Source organism: Schistocerca serialis, chromosome 7 (assembly GCF_023864345.2).
Source record: "Schistocerca serialis cubense isolate TAMUIC-IGC-003099 chromosome 7, iqSchSeri2.2, whole genome shotgun sequence".
NCBI lineage: Eukaryota > Metazoa > Arthropoda > Insecta > Orthoptera > Acrididae > Schistocerca > Schistocerca serialis.
The window spans coordinates 186,552,773-186,573,307 of NC_064644.1; the positions used below are offsets into that span (position 1 = coordinate 186,552,773).

General features: G+C 38.2%; 1 protein-coding gene across 2 annotated transcripts in view; it reads right to left on the reverse strand.

The window, feature by feature from the left end:
• Positions 1 to 2,655: 2,655 nt before the first annotated feature.
• Positions 2,656 to 20,535, reverse strand: part of LOC126412445 (uncharacterized) — a 132,393-nt gene continuing 114,513 nt past the window's right edge. The window contains exons 4-7 of one of the 2 annotated variants that reach the window (XM_050082050.1): positions 17,339 to 17,424; positions 15,144 to 15,300; positions 4,228 to 4,354; positions 2,656 to 4,136 (exon numbers count right to left, since the gene is read on the reverse strand). In XM_050082050.1, coding sequence (XP_049938007.1) covers positions 4,106 to 4,136; positions 4,228 to 4,354; positions 15,144 to 15,300; positions 17,339 to 17,424 — 401 coding nt within the window. In that variant the 3' untranslated portion in view covers positions 2,656 to 4,105. Of the gene's footprint in view, positions 4,355 to 15,143; positions 15,301 to 17,338; positions 17,425 to 20,535 lie in introns of both variants that reach the window. The other variant, XM_050082049.1, reaches the window with a different exon arrangement.

A 20,535-nucleotide genomic window follows, 5' to 3' on the forward strand; every position in this document is an offset into this window, starting at 1 on the left:
GGAGAAGTTTGGCGTCTTTTCTTTACCAATGGTGTGATTGAGATGATTGTAATTCATACCAATAAAAAGTTGGCGAAAATGCTTCTGCTGTTGAACTAAAGGAAAGTATAGCGTGCAAAGACACTAATGTGCATGAAGTTAACGCTGTGATTTGACTCACAGTTCTTTGCAGCATATTCAAATCTGCGAGGGAGCCTATGACCTCGCTGTTTTCCACTTTGGTCTTGGGGAGGTCAATTTTTCGATCAATTATAACAGAAAAGCGGTCAGGAATAATACTTAGAGCATTTAGATAGGATGAATCGGGTACAAGGAAGCAGAGGGAGAAAAATGATCCATCTGCTGCTGTTACGAACATATTTAACAAATTTATTTGGAACTGTCAGCAAATTTCAAGCCCTGGAGCGCATTTGACAGCTGATGAAACTTTGGTGCCTTTCAGAGGGCGGGTTAAATTCTATGTATATATGTGCGAAAAAATACCGCAAAATATGACATCAAAGTCATTCGCCTGGTAGCTGCTCATAATGCATCTAGTTACAACACCTACATCTACTCCAGCAAAGGATGTGGTGGAGCCACACTTTCTGTAGCAGAAAATAAATTTAGCATTCCCACTCAATCTTTATTCTGTCTATCTAAAGGGTTGTGTGTTACAAACAGGAATATCAGTTGCAACAACTGATTTTGTTCTTTAGAACTTGCTCTGGAGCTACTAGCTCGCAATTTGACATTAGTTGGGACAGTTAAAAGGAACAAACCCCAAACACCAGATGAACTCCAAGCAACAGTCGCCCATGTAATTGGATCTAGCCTTCATGGCTTCACAAAAGACATAACCCTGCTTTCTTCTGTACCAAAAAAAGGTTAGTCCTACTTCTGTCAACAAGGCATCATTCCAATTCCATTGATGTTGCAAATGGTAAACCTGAAATCATATCTTTTTATAATGCCACAAAAAGTGGAATAGACACATTAGATATGAAGTGCAGTGTTTATTCTGCTAATTGTAAAACAAGAAAGTGAACGATGTCAATTTTTTACCATAGGGTGGTCATGGCTGGATCAAACACAAGTATTCTTTAGGGACTTTTCAAGAAACAAAAACCATATCACGTTTTGATTTCCTGAAAAGAGTTTCTCTGTATATGGTCCACGATTTCGTGAAATCTCGACTGGCAACCTCCAACTTGCCTAAAGAGCTATGAAATATTAATTCATTTGAAGAGGAAGAGGTAGAAAAAGAAAAACAAATCGTTAGCCAACGCAATACATTTTTAGTTCGAGTTGATGACATGTCATGTCCAACGGACAAGCTTGAAAAAAGAGAAATTTATCGATTTCGTCCATATAAAAAAAGAGGAAAACTGCACACAAGTGTATTTTTTGCGAAGAGCTAACACGCTTGGAGTGTACACGAAAAGTGTGCAAAACTTGTGCCATGAAAATAAACCTTAAATTTTGTTGTTGTATTACTTGTGGGTATTTAATGTCTTTACATGTAATTGTCATAATGTAAAAACAAACAATTTCTAAACGAGTGAAATGTAAACAACCAAATACTGCAGATGGAAGTTCTTTCTAGCAATAATTTTGTATTTGTTGATAATATAATAAAGGTTATAGTTTAAAAACTTAGTATTATGTTTATTAATACCTTAAAGACCGATGATAACGATCTAGAACCACAGAAAAGTGAAACAGGGGGAGAAAAGTGTAGTATAAAAATCCTAACGGTGTAGGAGACCGATGTTCTGTCTAACTGCCGAATAAAAGATGTTTCAGTTAGAGGGTTAAGGAAAAAAGTACAGTGATACACTCCATTGTAGAAAATTTGTCAATATCTTTTTTATAGACTGACATGATAGTTAACTCTGGGAATCATACCAAACTTTCATGATTTGAAGTGGCAAAAACAAATAACTGTCTCTGAATACTATGAACCTCTGTTTCCAACAAAAATTGAAGGGTTACATTGATTTCTTAGATAATCTATATTGATACATCTGATTTCACAAAAAAGAGTAAAATCTACATATAAACATATAATTAGAAACACCAAAACATAACATTCATGAAATTTTTTTCCATCACTTTCTGATTTAATTAAGAATAATAACGTATTAAAAGTGTTAAAAAACAGCTAAAACCCATCTCTGTGAATGAAACTGAATATTGTTATTGGAATAAATTTATTTTGGATCTAAAGCAAAATATTGTAGTCTGATGTTCTCATGAAGATCCCACCAACTCAATCAAAAAATGACTGGGAATCAAGTACATGAAGAATGGAAGCTGTCAATCAGCAACTACAAACTTTCTAACATTGCTAATGGGTGCCTAAAACTAATTATACAAAATCCTCTGTCGATTAAACATGAAATGGGAACATGGACCAGATCAGTTTGTGGTAAGATTGTTACTACAAGAAATGAGATATTAACAGTCATTAATTGATGATGGAACCTCTATATTAATTTTGAAGAAATATCGCCAAAATATGACAACATTATAACAGTCACAAATAGTTTTGCCTTATAATTAAGTATTTTTATTGTGTCACAAAAATTCTCAATAGGTAATATGAATAAAATTAGATTCCCAATGCTATATTAAACTTTTTCAGAACAATATTAGTAAAACATTGGTAAGATCAGTATATTATCTAAATCACAGCTTGGGTTTACAATTAAGGACTGAACATACTTATAAATATGTATAGATAATAACATTATTTCATGCCATTGATACTGAACAGCTTATGGAAATACACTTACCTTCATTAGATACTTTTTTTAAAAAAATGATCATACAGTTTCTCACTACAGTATTATAACATTATGGTGTAATAAGCTTTTCATACAGCTGTACTAATTCATTCCTTCAAAGCAGAAAAAAGTTATGTGAATGAGGTTCACACATACATGCAAAGGAACCAGCAAAATCCTATCAAGGAAGTACTGTCAAATGTTGTAAGCAATCATGATCTGGTAATGGGTCAGATTCCAGAATGAGCTTTTTCCTCTGCAGCAGACTGTGTGCTGATGTGAACCATCCTGCCAGATCAAAACTGTGAGGTGGACTGAGACTCAAACTCAGGATCTTTTGCCTTTTGCACTACTCCCTGAGCTGACATTGCATTACCCACATGATGTCCTGACAGTTTCACTTCTACCAGTGCCTCATGGGTCATATTCCTTACCTCCTGTGCCTTAATGAACTATGACTAAGTAAGTATAGCCTCAATATCGTAAAGTGTAGTCATGATTTGTTAATGAATTCTACATAACTGGGAGACAAGAAAGGCTACACAATAGCCTGTAATCTGTCATGGAGGAATTGAAAATCTGAACATAAAAGTTAATAACAAACACAAGCATATGTGAATAAACATACAATATTTTCATAAAAAGTTCTAAAGCCAGTTTGTTTTGTATCAATCTACCAGCAGGAAGGAGCCTAGAAACAAAATATTTCAGAGTATGGCTGCATACTGAGATTAAATGTATGAAGTATGATGAGTATGTGAATGATGAACTAAATACTGATTGCTGCATTTTAAGATCCATAAACACATTATCAGTATGAAAACAGGTGTAAGTGTTATTACAGATACTTTTAGTGAACACAAATTATATAGCTATTTTCTGAAGAAGCTCTCTAGCTTCTCTACAAATTTAAAATCCAATAGAGAGCCAGATATGATACCACTTTAATATTAATGCCCCACCAAGTGTTTACATCAATAGGAACCGAAATTTCTGTACAGGGTTTACATATAACCATAAAGTTCTTCATCTATATGTTTGAGGAAAAAATGTTCTAAAATCTCATCTAAGGCTACAACAGTGGTAAACTTTGATACATTTTGTTGTACAAGGACAGAATGTACTTGTAGTTCAAACTATCACACATAATTTTGTTTATCTTTTCTGGAAATTTATTATAAACTCTTCATTGTACATCTGCTGCTACAAAACTAAAACGAAGTAATTACATATATAAAACTATTTTGTACACTTAGAAACATCTTTCTTAATTTACCAACCTGACCATCTTCATCTGAATTGAAGACAGCATTAACATTGGCAACATTATGAAATGACTATTTCTCAATATATGTCTTGTGTTGGCTTCTGGAAAATGGAGAAGCAGTGGTTTTAGTAGACAGGTCTGGCAAAAGCACCGTAGCTGTCCCCATATATGCCAATACCAGTAGATGCATACTTGCTGTATGGCCCAGAGAGCGGTTGCTTCTGCAGTTGTAGAGTAGACTCTTCAGCACGTGCATGCTCCAGGTCACGCACCACCTGGCACATGCTGACTGTGCAGAACCACAGGTAGAAGAGGTACACTGCAACAACAACATGGCACACTAGCAACTCTCAGTCTTCAATCAGACTCACTTTCTCTCTGGCCTACCATCTATACATAATCTACATTAGTATTGTTCTATAAAATACCACAAATGCAGACATATCCCGTAATTCTTCTCTTCTGACATTTTGACTGAGGACCGTCAGCTATCTTCTGAGCCATAAGAAAGACGGTGCTGCTCTCCCACCTGCCTTGCAAACACGTCACTCGCGCTATCACAACTGCAGACACAGACCATCAAAGCAGCAGAAATGCTACTTGGGTGGCAGAGAGGTATACTGCCGTGACAAACCGCACCACAAATGCAGACATATCCCGTAATTCTTCTCTTCTGACATTTTGACTGAGGACCGTCAGCTATCTTCTGAGCCATAAGAAAGACGGTGCTGCTCTCCCACCTGCCTTGCAAACACGTCACTCGCGCTATCACAACTGCAGACACAGACCATCAAAGCAGCAGAAATGATACTTGGGTGGCAGAGAGGTATACTGCCGTGACAAACCGCACCGATGTTCTAGCTTATAAACATTATACAACAGCGGGAGGGGTATTGTGACACTATGTTTAAGAGCTGACTGTTTCGAGTGCCAGATAAAAGTTTTATCCATGTTAAAATCGTGATCGCAATTAAGTATATCCTTCATCAGACAGTTCCCAATGGATTTCTTAATCACCAGGCCCCAGGCAGATAATGTTAGAATCTTGACATTTTCATAATTCCTGGAATGGACTGTCTCAGTGCAATGTTTGGCAATTGCTGATTTTTCAGAGTGTAGCGTCGATGCTCTACAGAGCATTCTTGAATGGTTTGTGTTATCTGCTCGATAAACGAAAGTCCATTGTGAGAAGGGGATCTTGTATACACCTGTCTTGCATAGCACTTCTGATCCTTCACACCAACGACGAGAGTGGCTGTTCTTCAGTAAAACAGTACTGGAATAATGATTTAATATTTCGGTATTCTCTTTGTCATCCTCTGTATCAATTCCAGCTAGTCACTGATTTACTCTAACCAAAGCATTTGTTAAGTGAATAACACTAATACAAATCTTTGTATTTACGATATACTGCTTGTTCTACAAAGATACGGGCATGCTGCCTAAAAATACAAGATGCAGCCTCATCCAATAACTTTACTGTGCGAATATTTCGGCTGAGAACCGTAGAACCGTCTTCTGAGCCGGAAAATCGACGGTACAGAGTGGATCCGACCTAATTTAGAAAGACTTCTTCTTTACAATAGAAGCCCACGGATCTAAAACTTTCCTCCTCAGACTTAGTTCCAGGACATTCACATTTTGTTAAATGATTTTGGCCGTTGGTGCAACATAAGTGCGACGTGCTTATCAGGCAGGCGGTAAGGCTGTATCGTCGATTTTCCGGCTCAGAAGACGATTCTACGGTTCTCAGCCGAAATATTCGCACAGGAAAGTTATTGGATGAGGCTGCATCTTGTATTTTTAGGCTGCATGTCCGTATCTTTGTAGAACAACCAGTATATCGTAAATACAAAGATTTGTATTAGTGTTATTCACTTAACAAATGCTTTGGTTAGAGTAACTCAGTGACTAGCTGGTACTGATACAGAGGATGACAAAGAGAATACCGAAATATTAAATTCATTATTCCGGTACTGTTTTACTGAAGAAGGTTGTCCTGGAATTCTTTCTTCCAGTCATCGCAGGAACGTGGGACAGAGCAAAGACTGCTGGTACTGGTACTAAAGATGCTCGTACACCTACACGATTCTATAAACATATGGGAATGAACCTGCTCATCTTCTAGCAACTATCTGTCGTAAGCTGTGCAGCAATGAGGAGTTCAAGTGATTGGAAAAATGCTTAGGTTCATTCCCATTTTTACAAAGGATCGTCGAACAAATGCACACACCTGCTTGCCTATGTTGCTGTTGTCAGTCTGTCATAGACTGGTGTGCATCTCGATGACACAAGCGGAGGATGGAGAGAAAGGAATTATATGAGGCTACTGACTGGATAATTCAGTGTATAAAGAGAGATGGGGGACTGAGACATGGTATTAGGGAAACAAATAGAATAAGTAATCATGGGAGAAAATTTTATTAATAATAGGAATGAGATGAGAAAAACTAAATTCTGAAATAAATATCAGTTAGTTGTACCAAATGCACTGTTCAAAAATTCCGAACAGAAGTATACTTTTAAAAGGCCCAGAGACACGGAAAGATTCCAGTTGGATTACGTCATGGTGAGACAGAGATTCTGGACTCAGAAATTGTATTATAAGGTGTACCCAAGAGCAAATATAGACCTGTATCTCAATTTAGTAATGATGAAGAACAGATTGAAGTTGCAGGGGATCGTCTGGAGGACTCAATGTGTTACGATTTGGAATAGTGAAGTCCTGAGATGGATTTGTAGTTCTTAATGCTATAGATATTACGATATTAAATACCACAGCAAGCAAGCACGTCAGTTAAAGAGTAATGGTCATTTCTGAAAATGACATTCATGGAGGTTGGACAGAGAAATATAGCTAAATGGAGGGAAACTGCGAGGAAACTTTGTATAACAGAACAAATACTAAAGCTGATTGAAGAAAGAAGGAAGTACTAAAATGTTCAGGGAATGACAGGAATATAGCAATATGAGTCACTTAGGATTGAAATAAATGGGAAGTGCAAGGAAACCAAGGCAAAATTACTGCAGGCCGAATGTAAAGTAATGGAGACCGTTTATCATGAGTCACGCCCAGAACCCGATGATTCCGAGTTGCAAAATGACAGCACGACATGGTTGATGGGGGATTGTACATATTACACAACAACATATCAGGCATTTTCTAGAAGATTTCTTTATGATTCAGCTGACCCATTAATATAGAAACAAACAGTGGTATTTATAAAAAAAAAAACTTGAACAGCATCATAACGAACTAATTTACGATATACATTGTATTCATTCTGAATAGAAAAAAGAAAAACAGAAAAAGAAACGGTGAAGAAACAGTTCATCAGTAAATGATTTTCTCCTTATACTGTTTCCTGGATTTGTCTTCTGATATTATGTTTTTTCTCTCATTATATTTGTATCATTCCACAAATATACAATCCCATCTATGTTATCATGAATGTTGTGAAATTTTGAAACTATTTTTGTATCTCTCATGTTACTGGAGTAAAGATGAACTTGCATTATATGTAATCATTAGTCCTCTAGTATTAAAAGACTACCAATTACATGTTATCGAACTTCATCTGACACTTCAGTGACATGAGAGATACAAAAATAGTTTGAAAATTTCATAACATTCGTAATACCATAGATGGAAATGTATATTCATGGGATGAAGCAAATACAATCAGAAGAAAGACATAAGATGAGAACACAAAGATAGGAAGCACATAAGGAGAAACTCATTTATTGAAGAAGTGCTTTTTAATGTTTTTTTTCTTTCCTCTATTCTGGAGTGTCAAATGAGCTTCCATAATCAGTAGTCTTCTAGTGTTAGAGGGCTAACGATTACACATTACAGAAGCCCATCTTATCAATAATACGAGAGTGCCCTCAGTTCGATAAAAAACAAAAAAGTAACTGTTATTGGTATACCACATAGGCATGACCTCATATCTGCTTCATGTGTGAACGCCGAAATTAAGGAAGCAAATAAACAGATACAAACAGCGTGTAAAGTGTACGCAAACATAAGATTTCTATCAATCGATTTCCTGGATAGATGCAGCTTTACAAAACATGGCATGCACCTGAATAGAAAAGGCAAGTCATCTCTGTGCAAAGCAATTTACGAAACGTTAGAACCACATAAAAAACAAAGTATCTATGAGTCAGTACCAGCCATTGTAATGAACTACCAATACATTACTGGAAGCAACCATGGAGGAAGTGAATCTGTCTTGGAGACAACAACTAAAGCAGCTGCAGAACCACAAATTGCTACAGCAGCACGATCAAATTCAGTAACAACTGCAGCACCAGCAAAACCAGCAACATCTGAACCAGCTCAAGCAACAAGACCAATAACAGCAGCAGCACAAGCAACAGAAGCAGAAATGGTGTCAGCAACTGTAGCAGTTCCACTACAGTCACTGGCAGAAAAGAGGAAGGAAACCACAGGCATCAGTAATTACAGGGCAAAACCAACAGATACTACAACAACAGATCCACCACCAACAGAAACAGTGCCAATAAAAGAATCAAAGGCAGCAACAGCACGAAGAATCCTGTCAGCACCACCACCACATCCACTACCACTACCACCACCACCACCACCACCACCACCACCTCCGGCCACAGAAGCACCAGCAGCAACAACAGCAGCAGCAACTGAACCAACAACAACAGTAGCAGCAGCAACAAAACCATCAACAACAGTTGCAGCAACACAACACTGCCTAAGGAGGAGTCAAAGACAAGGTAAATCTACATCATTAAATAAGGATTTTTTATGGCTTCAGACAAAGAAATGGAAAAGATTGTGACAAATCAGCCAGAAAATTTGCAGATAAGTCACAAATACTATGGAAAAAGCAGCACATTACCAGGTAATGACAAAAGAAAAAATACTTGCAAAACAGTTAGGATAATGAGTCAGAATATTCAATGCCTCAGAAACAAAGTACTAGATCTAGAAGTAGCTTTAAATAATCTTGCTGATGTCTCTTGTATTTGTTTATATGAACACTGGTGCAAGGCTAGTGAATTAAGTCTCATAAATATAAGCAAGTTTAATTTAGCAACACATTATTGCCGAAGTGTTTTTAAAAATGGTGGGGTATGTATTTACTCTAGAGTAGGACTGCAGTTCAAAGTGAAAACAGAATTGGACCATCTAAATATAGAAAAACATTTTGAATCATGTGCCATAGAGTTAAAAACTGAGGAGAAGAGTGAAAAACTAGTTGTCATTACAGTATATAGATCTCCACTGGGTGACAAAAACATATTCTTCAAAAAAATAGAAGCAGCATTAAACACTTTTTATAGTAATGAAGTGAAATTATTTTTATGTGGAGATTTTAATATTAACCTGTTAATTGAAAGTGATGAAAAAAGACAGCTTTTGAGTATACTCAGCAGCTTCCACATGAAACCACTCTTTACAGATGCCACCAGAATAACAGAACTGTCATCTTCTCTTTTAGACAATATTTTCTCAAATATGGAGAATGGTATCACTGAGCCACTAAACGTAAACTTAGGTCTTTCGGATCACAATACACTATTAACATACATAAATTACTCTATCCCCAAGGCAGTAAATTATAAGTGGGGATACAAAAGGCACTTCTATACAGAAAAAGTAAATAGTTTCATCCAGTTGTTAGCTAATGAAACCTGGGAAGATGTCTTTGCACAAACAACAACCGAGGAATCTTTCAATGCTTTTTCTAGTACATTCATGTCCCTATTTGAGATGTGTTTCCCAAAAAAGCTCACAAAGATCAATGTCATGCCTAGGAACACAAGCCAGTGGATAACACCTGCTATTAGAGTATCTAGTCAAACACTAAAACATATCAGTCAACTCAAAAAAGATAACAAAGATGAACACTTCACAGATTATGTTAAGACATACAAGAAAATTTACAGGAAGGTGATCAAAAAAGCCAAGACAATGCACAATGACAGTGTAATTGCTGGGTCAGCAAACAAATCAAAAGCTATATGGAATGTAGTAAAAAAAGAAATATGCACAAGCAAAAATATTAGAAATCCAGAGGACTTTGTTTTAAAAGATGATGAAGGTGTGCTAGTCAGAAATCGTACCTTAGCAAATTACATTAATGACTGCTTCATAAATAGTCCAATCAATCTGCATAAAAATTGTTCTAAGATTAGTAGAACATCAATCCCAGAAGAACAAAGTGTTAATTCATTATTGTTACCTCCCACAAACAAATTGGAAGTGAATCGAATAATAAAAACAATGAAGAATAAAATGTCCTCAGGGATTGACGAGATACCTTGCTCAGTCATCATGAGATGTGCTAGTGTCATATCAGACCCACTCTCACACATCATAAACATATCATTTTCAGAAGGTGTCTTTCCACAACGATTAAAAATTGCAAAAGTAAAACCATTGTCTAAAAAGGGCAATATACATGAAGTGGGAAACTATAGACCAATAGCTTTATTATCGGTATTTTCAAAAGTAATAGAGACAGTCATGAAAAACAGAATTACAAATTACCTCAAGAAATTCAATCTATTGTCTGGAAACCAACACGGCTTTCGCAGAGGAATGAGTACAGAGTCAGCCATCACCCAATTCATTGAAAATATCGTAACGGGGGTAGATAAGAACAACAGTACAATAGGAATAAATTTGGACCTCTCAAAGGCATTCGATACTGTCCAACATCATATCCTGCTAGACAAATTAGAATATATCGGTATACGAGGAGTAGCTAAAAAGTGGTTTCAGTCATATCTCCATAATAGGAAACAGGTAGTAGAAATTGCAGCAACAAACAGTAAAAACCAAAGTATTGTTTACAGATCGGATATTCAGACTGTGCCAATAGGGGTACCACAGGGGAGTGTTCTAGGACCTCTCCTATTTCTTCTTTACATAAATGATATCAAGATTCCAGTAAATGGTACTCATATAACCCTGTTTGCGGATGACACAAACATTGTAGTAACTGACATAAATCGGGTATAGCCAACATCTGCAACCAGAGTTATAGAATATTTGCAAAATTGGTTTGAAGTGAACAAATTAACCATAAATATCTCTAAAACTAATTATATCCATTACAGGAAAGCAAAGTCACACTCTGATCTAGATCTTAGAATACAAAATAAGGAAATTGTGAGAGTTGCTACCACAAAATTCTTAGGTGTACATAGAGATGAAAATTTAGACTGGAAATCCCATATCCTGTATCTCTCGCATAAGTTAAGCTCTGCTTGCTTTGCTTTACGCGTTATTAGCTTTGTATGTAGTAGGGAATGTAGCAGAGCTGTTTACTTTGCTTATATACATTCTGCTATTACCTATGGCCTCATCTTCTGGGGTCATAGTAAGAAAAATCTCAAAACCATCTTCAATCTACAAAAACGAGCTGTTAGAATAATTACCAACAGTCCAAGGCTAACTCCTTCAAAGCAATTATTTAAACAGCTGAATATTCTACCCCTACCATGCCTCTATATACAGAAAAGCGTAATTAATGTAAAACGAAATATTAACAATTTCCAATCCAACTCGGATCTACATACTTACAACACAAGAAAGTGCAATGACATTCATATAAAAAGGGTTAACAAGGCTTTGGCGCAGAAACAAACAAACATACAAGGAAGCAGATTGTATAACAAACTACCGGTAAAGATAAAAGAAATAAAAAAATTGTCTTCATTTAAAGAAGCAGTATTCATATTTTTAATGACCAACTGCTATTATAGTGTAAAAGAATACCTGGAATAGCTTCATACTAAACAATTATATTGATGTACTCTGTGCCAATAGTAATTTTTATCTGACTGTTGCTATGATCTAAATAAATAATATGTGCAACAGTGCTAGAATTGTATGTGTTATATCTAAATGTCAACTGTGTATTCCATGTAAAAAGTCTTTCTCATACATCAATGTAAATAATCAAAGTTGTACATGCTATTTCAATGTGGTCTGATGTTATGTAGTCCACTATGCACATCTGTATTTTGTAAAGTATTGTTCACCCTATATGTGTGTATATATATACTATGTATTTTTTGACGAAATCCATGCAATGTAAATTGTCTCTGGATGAATAAACTGCTACTACTAGTACTACTACTACTACTACTACTACTAATAGTTTAAAAATTTCATAAAGTTTGTAATACAATAGATTGGAATGTATATTTGTGGGATGAAACAAATATAATCAAAGGAAATGCATAGCATGGGAACACAAAGATAGGAAGCAGCATAAGAAGATAATCATTTATTCATGAAGTGTTTTTTCAGTGTTTTCTTTTTCCTATTTTTTTCTTTTCTCTATTCAAAGTTAATACAACTTCTTATTGCATAAATTAGTTCTTTATGATGCTATTAAGGATGATTTTTTTTAATAAATGCCATTGTTAGTTTCTATGTGAAAGTCTCAGGTGAATTAAAAAGATATTTCATAGAAAATGGTTGAGGTGGCAGCTTGTGCTAAACAAATGTGGACTTAAATCCTGGTCTGGTAGAAAATATCAGCTGACATTACCAGTTAATTATAATTATTAAGCTCTGGCAAGGTTCTGAATGCATGTATCTGTACATCCATGTATTTGACTCATTTCTTCACTTATATTAAACCCTTGGAGGCTTTTTAGAGATTGTCTTGTGTCATAGTATTACTGTCATACTTTGCACATACTTTGGTTGTCAAAATACCAAGCTTTTTGAGATGACCTGTGCAGAATGTCCTAGATCTAACATCGGATATAATTCTTATGACACCTTCTGTATTCTGAAAATATCATGCTTGTAATTTAAGTTTACCCAAAGAGATTTCATAACTCATTATTGAATGGAAATTTATAGAACAAACTAGTTCCTCACTCTGAAATCACATATAGCAGTAAACCTGTGTTCTATCACTGAAACAAAGCATTTCATTTATTTTACGATGGCGATTTTTTTCCAATTAAGGTTGGTTCCATATGTATTGCTAAAAAGCTTAATACTACCCACTTCTGTATTTCACTGCTTGAGTATACTATTTTCATAACTTGCAGATGTTTATCAGAAGTGCTGAAATTTTTGCACCTCATCCTGTCAAAATTTGATGTTAATCCATCTATTGTGAACCATGTGTTTATGCTTTCAAATATTGCATTAGTTACCTTATCAGTGAGACTGGTGTGCTTTTCATTTCTATACCATTATTATCTAGATGAAGGATAAAATTTGTACCTTCTGCGAAGTAGTAGATCATTTATGAATACTGAAAACAACAGAATGATAAAAATGTAACATAATGTCTGATTGCCTCCATTTCAAAGTACCTATATGAGCGATATGGAACTAATACAGTACACATCCATAAACATCATGTTCAGACCAATGATTTTGAAACTCTAGACAACTTCTGTAAATGGATTATTTTATATAGTTTGAATTACAGGTGTGAGCTCTTTCAATTGCGATGGTATTTTAAACTGCTGCAACAGACATGTGAAGACTGATGAAAATCTATACACCATATTTATCTCTAATCACCAGCGAAGGTCCTCTGTCATCTTGGAGGCCAGAACTGTACAATTTCAAGTAACAGGACTTTATTTAACGCCACTCAATTTCCATAGCGCACCTTTGCTGGTGTTTATCCGAGAGGTGGTGCCACAGCTGTTGGAGGTTGTATCTCTTGCCACCCGAGAGAGGACGTGGTTTGAACACGAAGGCGCACCACTACACTTACAGCTATCCTCATCGTTGGATTGGAAGCGGAGCTCTAGTCCACTACTGCTGCGATCACTGGGTCTTTTTTTATTTTCAAATTGTATTACGTGAAGTAGCAGCTGTATGAAATCTCAGTAAAAACTCAAGAGGAATTGTATAGTACGGTCCTAACTGCCTGTATCGTACAAGAAACGACAAGCATAGGCGAGAGAGTGCAGAAATCTTTGTTGCTGTTGTGATGCATGAAAGGAGACTCGTAGTTAACACTGTGAGCTTAGGTTATTGCTATGAGTTGTAATAAGATTATGTCAATAAAAAACTGAATACGCATTTGTGAATGCAGGTTACTTATTTCAAGAGCAATCAAATTATGGTCCTCTACCACCTACAAGATTATGAGCAAAAAATTTGGAACTACTTGTATATAAACCGCGTCACTGAGTTTATCATCCATCAAGTGATTCGCATATATCATCGAAAGTTATTTTCACATGATATCTGAGTGCACTTTCACATCTAATGATTTCCCTTCACCGAGAATGAAGTGTTGGTTTAGCTTTTGCAAAGAGGGCTTCAATACAGTTGCAACACACGTCAGATATTGTTCGGCGAATTTGTATTTTGCACGGTAAATGCCAGTATAGAGCTGTATTGAATGGGACTCCGAAACCAAGGAGCATCTGTTGTCGTCCGAGTGCCATCTACGTACTGGTCACAATCCCGTGTCTTGTGGAGTCAACGTTCGTTCCTCCAAAAGAGGATGGTCATAACAAGCTAGAAAAACACCACTGATAAATTCTACAACATATTGACGCCAGTAATAAAGTACTGTAGCTGCAACTTCCTGTTCGAAGACTTCTTGGCGTCGAATATTGGGTCAACGTCGGATTTTTCTTTTTCTCTCACTTGCAACAGTGGTAGATGAAAACTTGCACGATGCCAATGCATTAGTACTATTCATCCTCCCTCGCATTTGATAATGAAGAGTAAAGGAAGTTTTATTCGATTTAGGCTGCAAAATCGAAATATGACGCGTTCACCGTTCATTTATATCGTATACCTGTTACGGAGATAGAAGGTCAAAAGATGATGGAAGTCTGAGGACACGAACGAACCCTAACTTTTTTTTGTCCTTAAACCCTAATTTCTTTGGTCCATAACGATGATAAGTAATCTATCCAGAAGGGCAACCGCTTCCCATCACGAATTTCTATGCAAATACACACATAAGAAAACTAAAACGCCTGTTGCATCCGTACCCATACACATATGTAAGTGCATAATCGTATACCCATCTTTATTCGTACTGTAGGAATCTTTGGACAACTCAAATTCAGAAGGGTGTTTTTAGAATCCGAGAAGGGCACGAGCAGCAACTCACGCAGGATGAAGCCGCCCGCGACACTGCAACCAATGAGGATGCCCAAGTTGTAGACGTTCGCCTTGAGCACCGTCATCGCCATCACGAAGACCACGGACATGGACACCAGCCGTCCCAAATCCAGCGCCACGAACGGGTACATCAGTTTCAGGTTACACTGAAAGGAAACAAGTATCAGCTCGAGTGACACACAACTCTTACAATGTGGTATGTACCGATTTAATGCTGACCTATGATAACGTATTGGCCACGACATTTTACAGGTTAGTACATATCATGAATGTGCAGATAATTTAAAACCTTTCCCAGACTAGGATTTGAATCCAGATCTCCTGCTTGTTGGAAGCAATCGCCTTAATCATTGCATGCACAGTCTAGGCCTACCTCAAACGTTCATTGTCACTGGTGTATGTGTTCCGATAGCCGCTTGTTTCGATGACAACTTTGGACAGTCCATCCCCAGAAGGAGAAAGTTAGCTGAACTACTCTCTACGATAAAGAGGAAAAAAAAAAACATTACTGGAACAGATGGATGATGTATTCAAGAGAAATATCTTCACAAATTAAGCAAGAGAGTAACGCTTTGGTCCACCTCTGGCCGTTATGCAAGCAGTTGTTCGGTATGGCATTAAGTTGACAGAATTGTTGGATGTCCTCCTGAGGGATATAGCGTGAAATTCTGTCCAATTGGCACGTTAGATCGTCAAATTCCCGAGCTGGATGGGGGGCCCTACCCATAATGCTCTGAACGTTCTCATTTGGGGAGAGAGCCAGAAAACTCTCTGGCCAAGGTAGGGTTTGGCAAGCACGAAGACAAGCAGTAGAAACTCTCGTCGTGTGCGAGCGGACTTTATATTGCTGAAATGTAAGCCCAGGGTGACTTGCCATGGGCAACAAAATGGGGCATAGAATATCGTCGAGGTACCGTTGTGCTGGAAGGGTGCCCCAGATGGCAACGAATGGGGTCCAGGTATGGAATAAATTAGCACTCCAGACTTCCAGTCCTGGTTGTTGGACCATACGGAGGGTGACAGTCAGATCCCATCACGGATTTGGACGTCTCCAATCACATCTTCGTCCTGGAGGAATTCCACTGACCAGAGTAGAACTGTCTTTAGTGATGAATCCCGCCACATCGGAATGAACTCCGACGAACAGCGAAGAAGTGTACGGAGATACTCTGGACAACAGTGCGATACCAACCTGTCTCTGGCCCACCATAAGGCACAACAACCAGGAGTGTTGGCCTGGAGTGCCATTTCATAGCAGGACCCCTTTGGTCTACTGCGGCGCTCTTACAGCACAGCGGTACGTCGACGACATTCTATACCCTGTTTTGTTGCCCATTATCAAAAGGCACCCTGGGTACATGTTTCAGCAAGACAATGCCCGCCCACACATGGCGAGAGTTTCTACTGCTTGCCTTCATGATATCCAAACCCTGCCTTGGCCAAAAAGGTCGCCAGATCTCTCCCCAATTAAGCCCTTTTAAAAATTGCTTTTATTTTAAGTGGTAGTAGACTATCTGCTGCTAGGACCACGGTAGTGGAATATGGTCAAATCAAATCAGACAATGCCGTGGAAATCAGATTAGGAACTGAGTCAATAAGAGTGGTAGACAAGTTTTGTTACCTTGCGGCAAAACAACTGATGATAACCAACGTAGACAGGATAAAAACGCAGTCTGGCAATAGAAAGGAGAATATTTCTGAAAAAAAATTGTTAACATTTAATTTTCTTCAAAATGGGAGCTCGCAGTGGATGACCTCGTCGACGACCTGATCTATAGCGCATAATTGTCTTGTCGTAATGTTAATTATTATTCGAGTCTGTAGCAGAGACTTTTTTCTGTCACAGTTATTATGCAAATTCCCCGAATCTCTGCATTTGAAATCATCCGTTGAAGATGTAGATCGTGTTGTATCACATATATGTCTGATGGCAACGAAACTAATAACCTACTGATAGGATAAAAGATGACTTTTACATTGGTTTGCTCAAAAGTTTTCTTTTTGGATAAAGGTAAGATGAACCATTGAAACAGATACATAGCTGAAATTTAAAATGTTGTTATTCAAAATAGGAAGCTTCAGTAAGAAACGTGCTGGATACATAAAAAGTCGCAAAAGACGCATTATAACTGCAAATTGTATTACTTCTACTAAATATTGCAGCCATAATAACAAAATCATTACCTTGTAGGCACCGTAAATTAGGCCCAAACACGAAAGGGCGTACGCAGTGTACAGAATGATGAGACTAAGCAAAAACGATTCCGAATCTGAAACACACAGAAACAGCCAAGTTATAGTGCTTACACTATTACACTACTGGCCATTAAAATTGCTTCACCAAGAAGAAATGCAGATGATGAACTGGTATTCATTGGACAAATATATTATACTAGAACTGACATGTGATTACATTTTCACGCAATTTGGGTGCATAGATCCTGAGAAATCAGTACCCAGAACAACCACCTCTGGCCGTAATAACGGCCTTGATAGGCCTGGGCATTGAGTCAAACAGAGCTTGGATGACGTGTACAGGTACAGCTGCCCACGCAGCTTCAACACGATACCACAGTTCATCACGAGTAGTGACTGGCGTATTATGACGAGCCAGTTGCTCGGCCACCATTGACCAGACGCTTTCAATTGGTGAGAGATCTGGAGAATGTGCTGGCCAGGGCAGCAGTCGAACATTTTCTGTATCCAGTAAGGCCCATATACGACCTGCAACATGCGGTCGTGCATTATCCTGCTGAAATGTAGGGTTTCGCAGGGATCGAATGAAGGGTAGAGCCACGGGTCGTAACACATCTGAAACGTAACGTCCACTGTTCAAAGTGCCGTCAATGCGAACAAGAGGTGACCGAGACTTGTAACCAATGGCACCCCATATCATCACGCCGGGTGATACGCCAGTATGGCGATGACGAATACACGCTTCCAATGTGCGTTCATCGCGATGTCGCCAAACCCGGATGTTCCCATCATGATGCTGTAAACAGAACCTGGATTCATCCGAAAAAATGACTTTTTGCCATTCGTGCACTCAGGTTCGTCTTTGAGTACACCATTGCAGACGCTCCTGTCTGTGATGCAGCGTCAAGGGTAACCGCAGAAATGGTCTCCGAGCTGGTAGTCCATGCTGCTGCAAACGTCGTCGAACAGTTCGTGCAGATGATTGTTATCTTGCAAACGTCGCCATCAGTTGACTCAGCGATCGAGACGTGGCTGCACGATCCGTTACAGCCATGCGGATAAGATGCCTGTCATGTCGACTGCTAGTGATACGAGGCCGTTGGGATCCAGCACGGCGTTCCGTATTACCCTCCTGAACCCACTGAATCCATATTCTGCTAACAGTCATTGGATCTCGACCAACGCGAGCAGCAATGTCGCGATACGATAAACCGCAATCGCGATTGGCTACAATCCGACCTTTATCAAAGTCGGGAATGTGATGGTACGCATTTCTCCTTCTTACACGAGGCATCACAACAACGTTTCACCAGGCAACGCCGGTCAACTGCTGTTTGTGTACGAGAAATCGGTTGGAAACTTTCCTCATGTCAGCACGTTGTAGGGTTCGCCACCGGCGCCAACCTTGTGTGAATGCTCTGAAAAGCTAATCGTTTGCATATCACAGCATCTTCTTCCTGTCGGTTAAATTTCGCGTCTGTAGCACGTCATCTTCGTGGTGTAGCAATTTTAATGGCCAGTAGTGTAGATAAACTGAAATATGGATGACAACTGAGAGAGATTAAATATATATACAAACTAGCAGTTAACTCAGCGATTAGAGGATGGGACTGTTGTCATACTGTTGCATTCTTTTTGCGCGCGAAATCGAACCTCCACACTATGTTATCAAAAGTATGCGGACACCACTATATAAAGCGGGATTGACCACTAAATGTCACGGTAGGCGGATCCGCCAGTACAAAAGAAGGTCTGTCAGAAGAAAAGCAGTAGCAGCAGAATGAGTCAGTCAGCACTTCAAGCGTGGACCAGTCACTGGATATTACCTGAGAACAAATCCATCATGGATATTTCAACCCTTCTAAAGCTGTCCAGGTTAATTATTGGTGATGTGATTGTGAAGTGGAAACGCGAAAGAAGAAACACAGCAAATCCAAGACTAGCACACGTTATGTTCTGATGGCCTGGGACATCAAGCATTGTGGAGGGAGGTTTTGAAAAAAAAAATTAATGGAAGGAATCACTCGTGAGTTTCAAAGTGCTCCCAACAGTCCAACTAGTACAATAACTGCCCATAGGGAGTTAAAAACAATGGGTTAAATTGATTGAGCAGCTCCTCATAAGCATGTGTTTCTACAGTCTGTGCTATGCGACACTTGAGATGGTGTAAAGAGAGATGCCACTTGACATTGGATGACTGGAAAACAGTGATCTGAAATGATGAATCAAGCCACACCCTTTGGCAATCAGTTGGAGGGGCTTGGGTTTGGCAAAAGCCTGGAGAACGTCACATAAAGTACCATCATGTGCCCAGACTCCAGCGTCCAACACCACTACCTTTCCTGGGTTCAGTCCTTGAGGAAGAACTGGTTGCCATTCCTCCGCAGACATTCAGACACCTCACTGAAAGTGTCCCCAGCGGAGTTCAAGCCATCATAAAGGCGAAGAGTGAACACATCCCATGTTAATAACCAATAGCTGTCTGGGATCTTTTGACCGAATAGGGTGTGCCTTCTAGATCAGCGACAAACAAGACGCTAGCGTACATAAAATGTATTCCAACATATGTACATTGACGGGAACAAAATCTCAACACAAAAAAAAAAAAAAAACAAAGATTAATTTAGAGCAATGAAACTTCGAGGATATATATGTCTAGGTAACATTGTAAGGTGGGCATATTATTCAGATTTTTGTAAGTTATCGATATGCACGTCAGAGAGAGCAAGTTATATTTCTGTTAAACAATCTTTGGTCCTGTCGTAGCACTGTGTTTGCCTCTACACAGTCTGATACATTTTTAGTTGAAGTGTGGTAGGTGATGGAAGTATTCAGTAGTGCTGTGATGACTTGTGATTGTATCTATTAAAAGATTAATTGTAAATGACAGCAAGGATGAATACGATGTACATATTGAAAGCCGAAAAAAATATAAATTTTGAATAATATTATTATTTTGGAAGAGAAGAAGTTTAAGGTAAGATTGCAGCACTACGCAACTGAGTTTGTCGGAATGACAACTTTTTTCACTTGATCAGAGCTGACAGAAAGAGCATGCATATGTTTTGTTCCCGTCAATGCATTAACTACAGCTGAATAAACTGTCTGGTTTCTATAGAAATCTCTGTTAGCATTGTTCCCTTTTTAAATCATTGTTCACTTTCTTAAGCACTGTATTGTTCAGA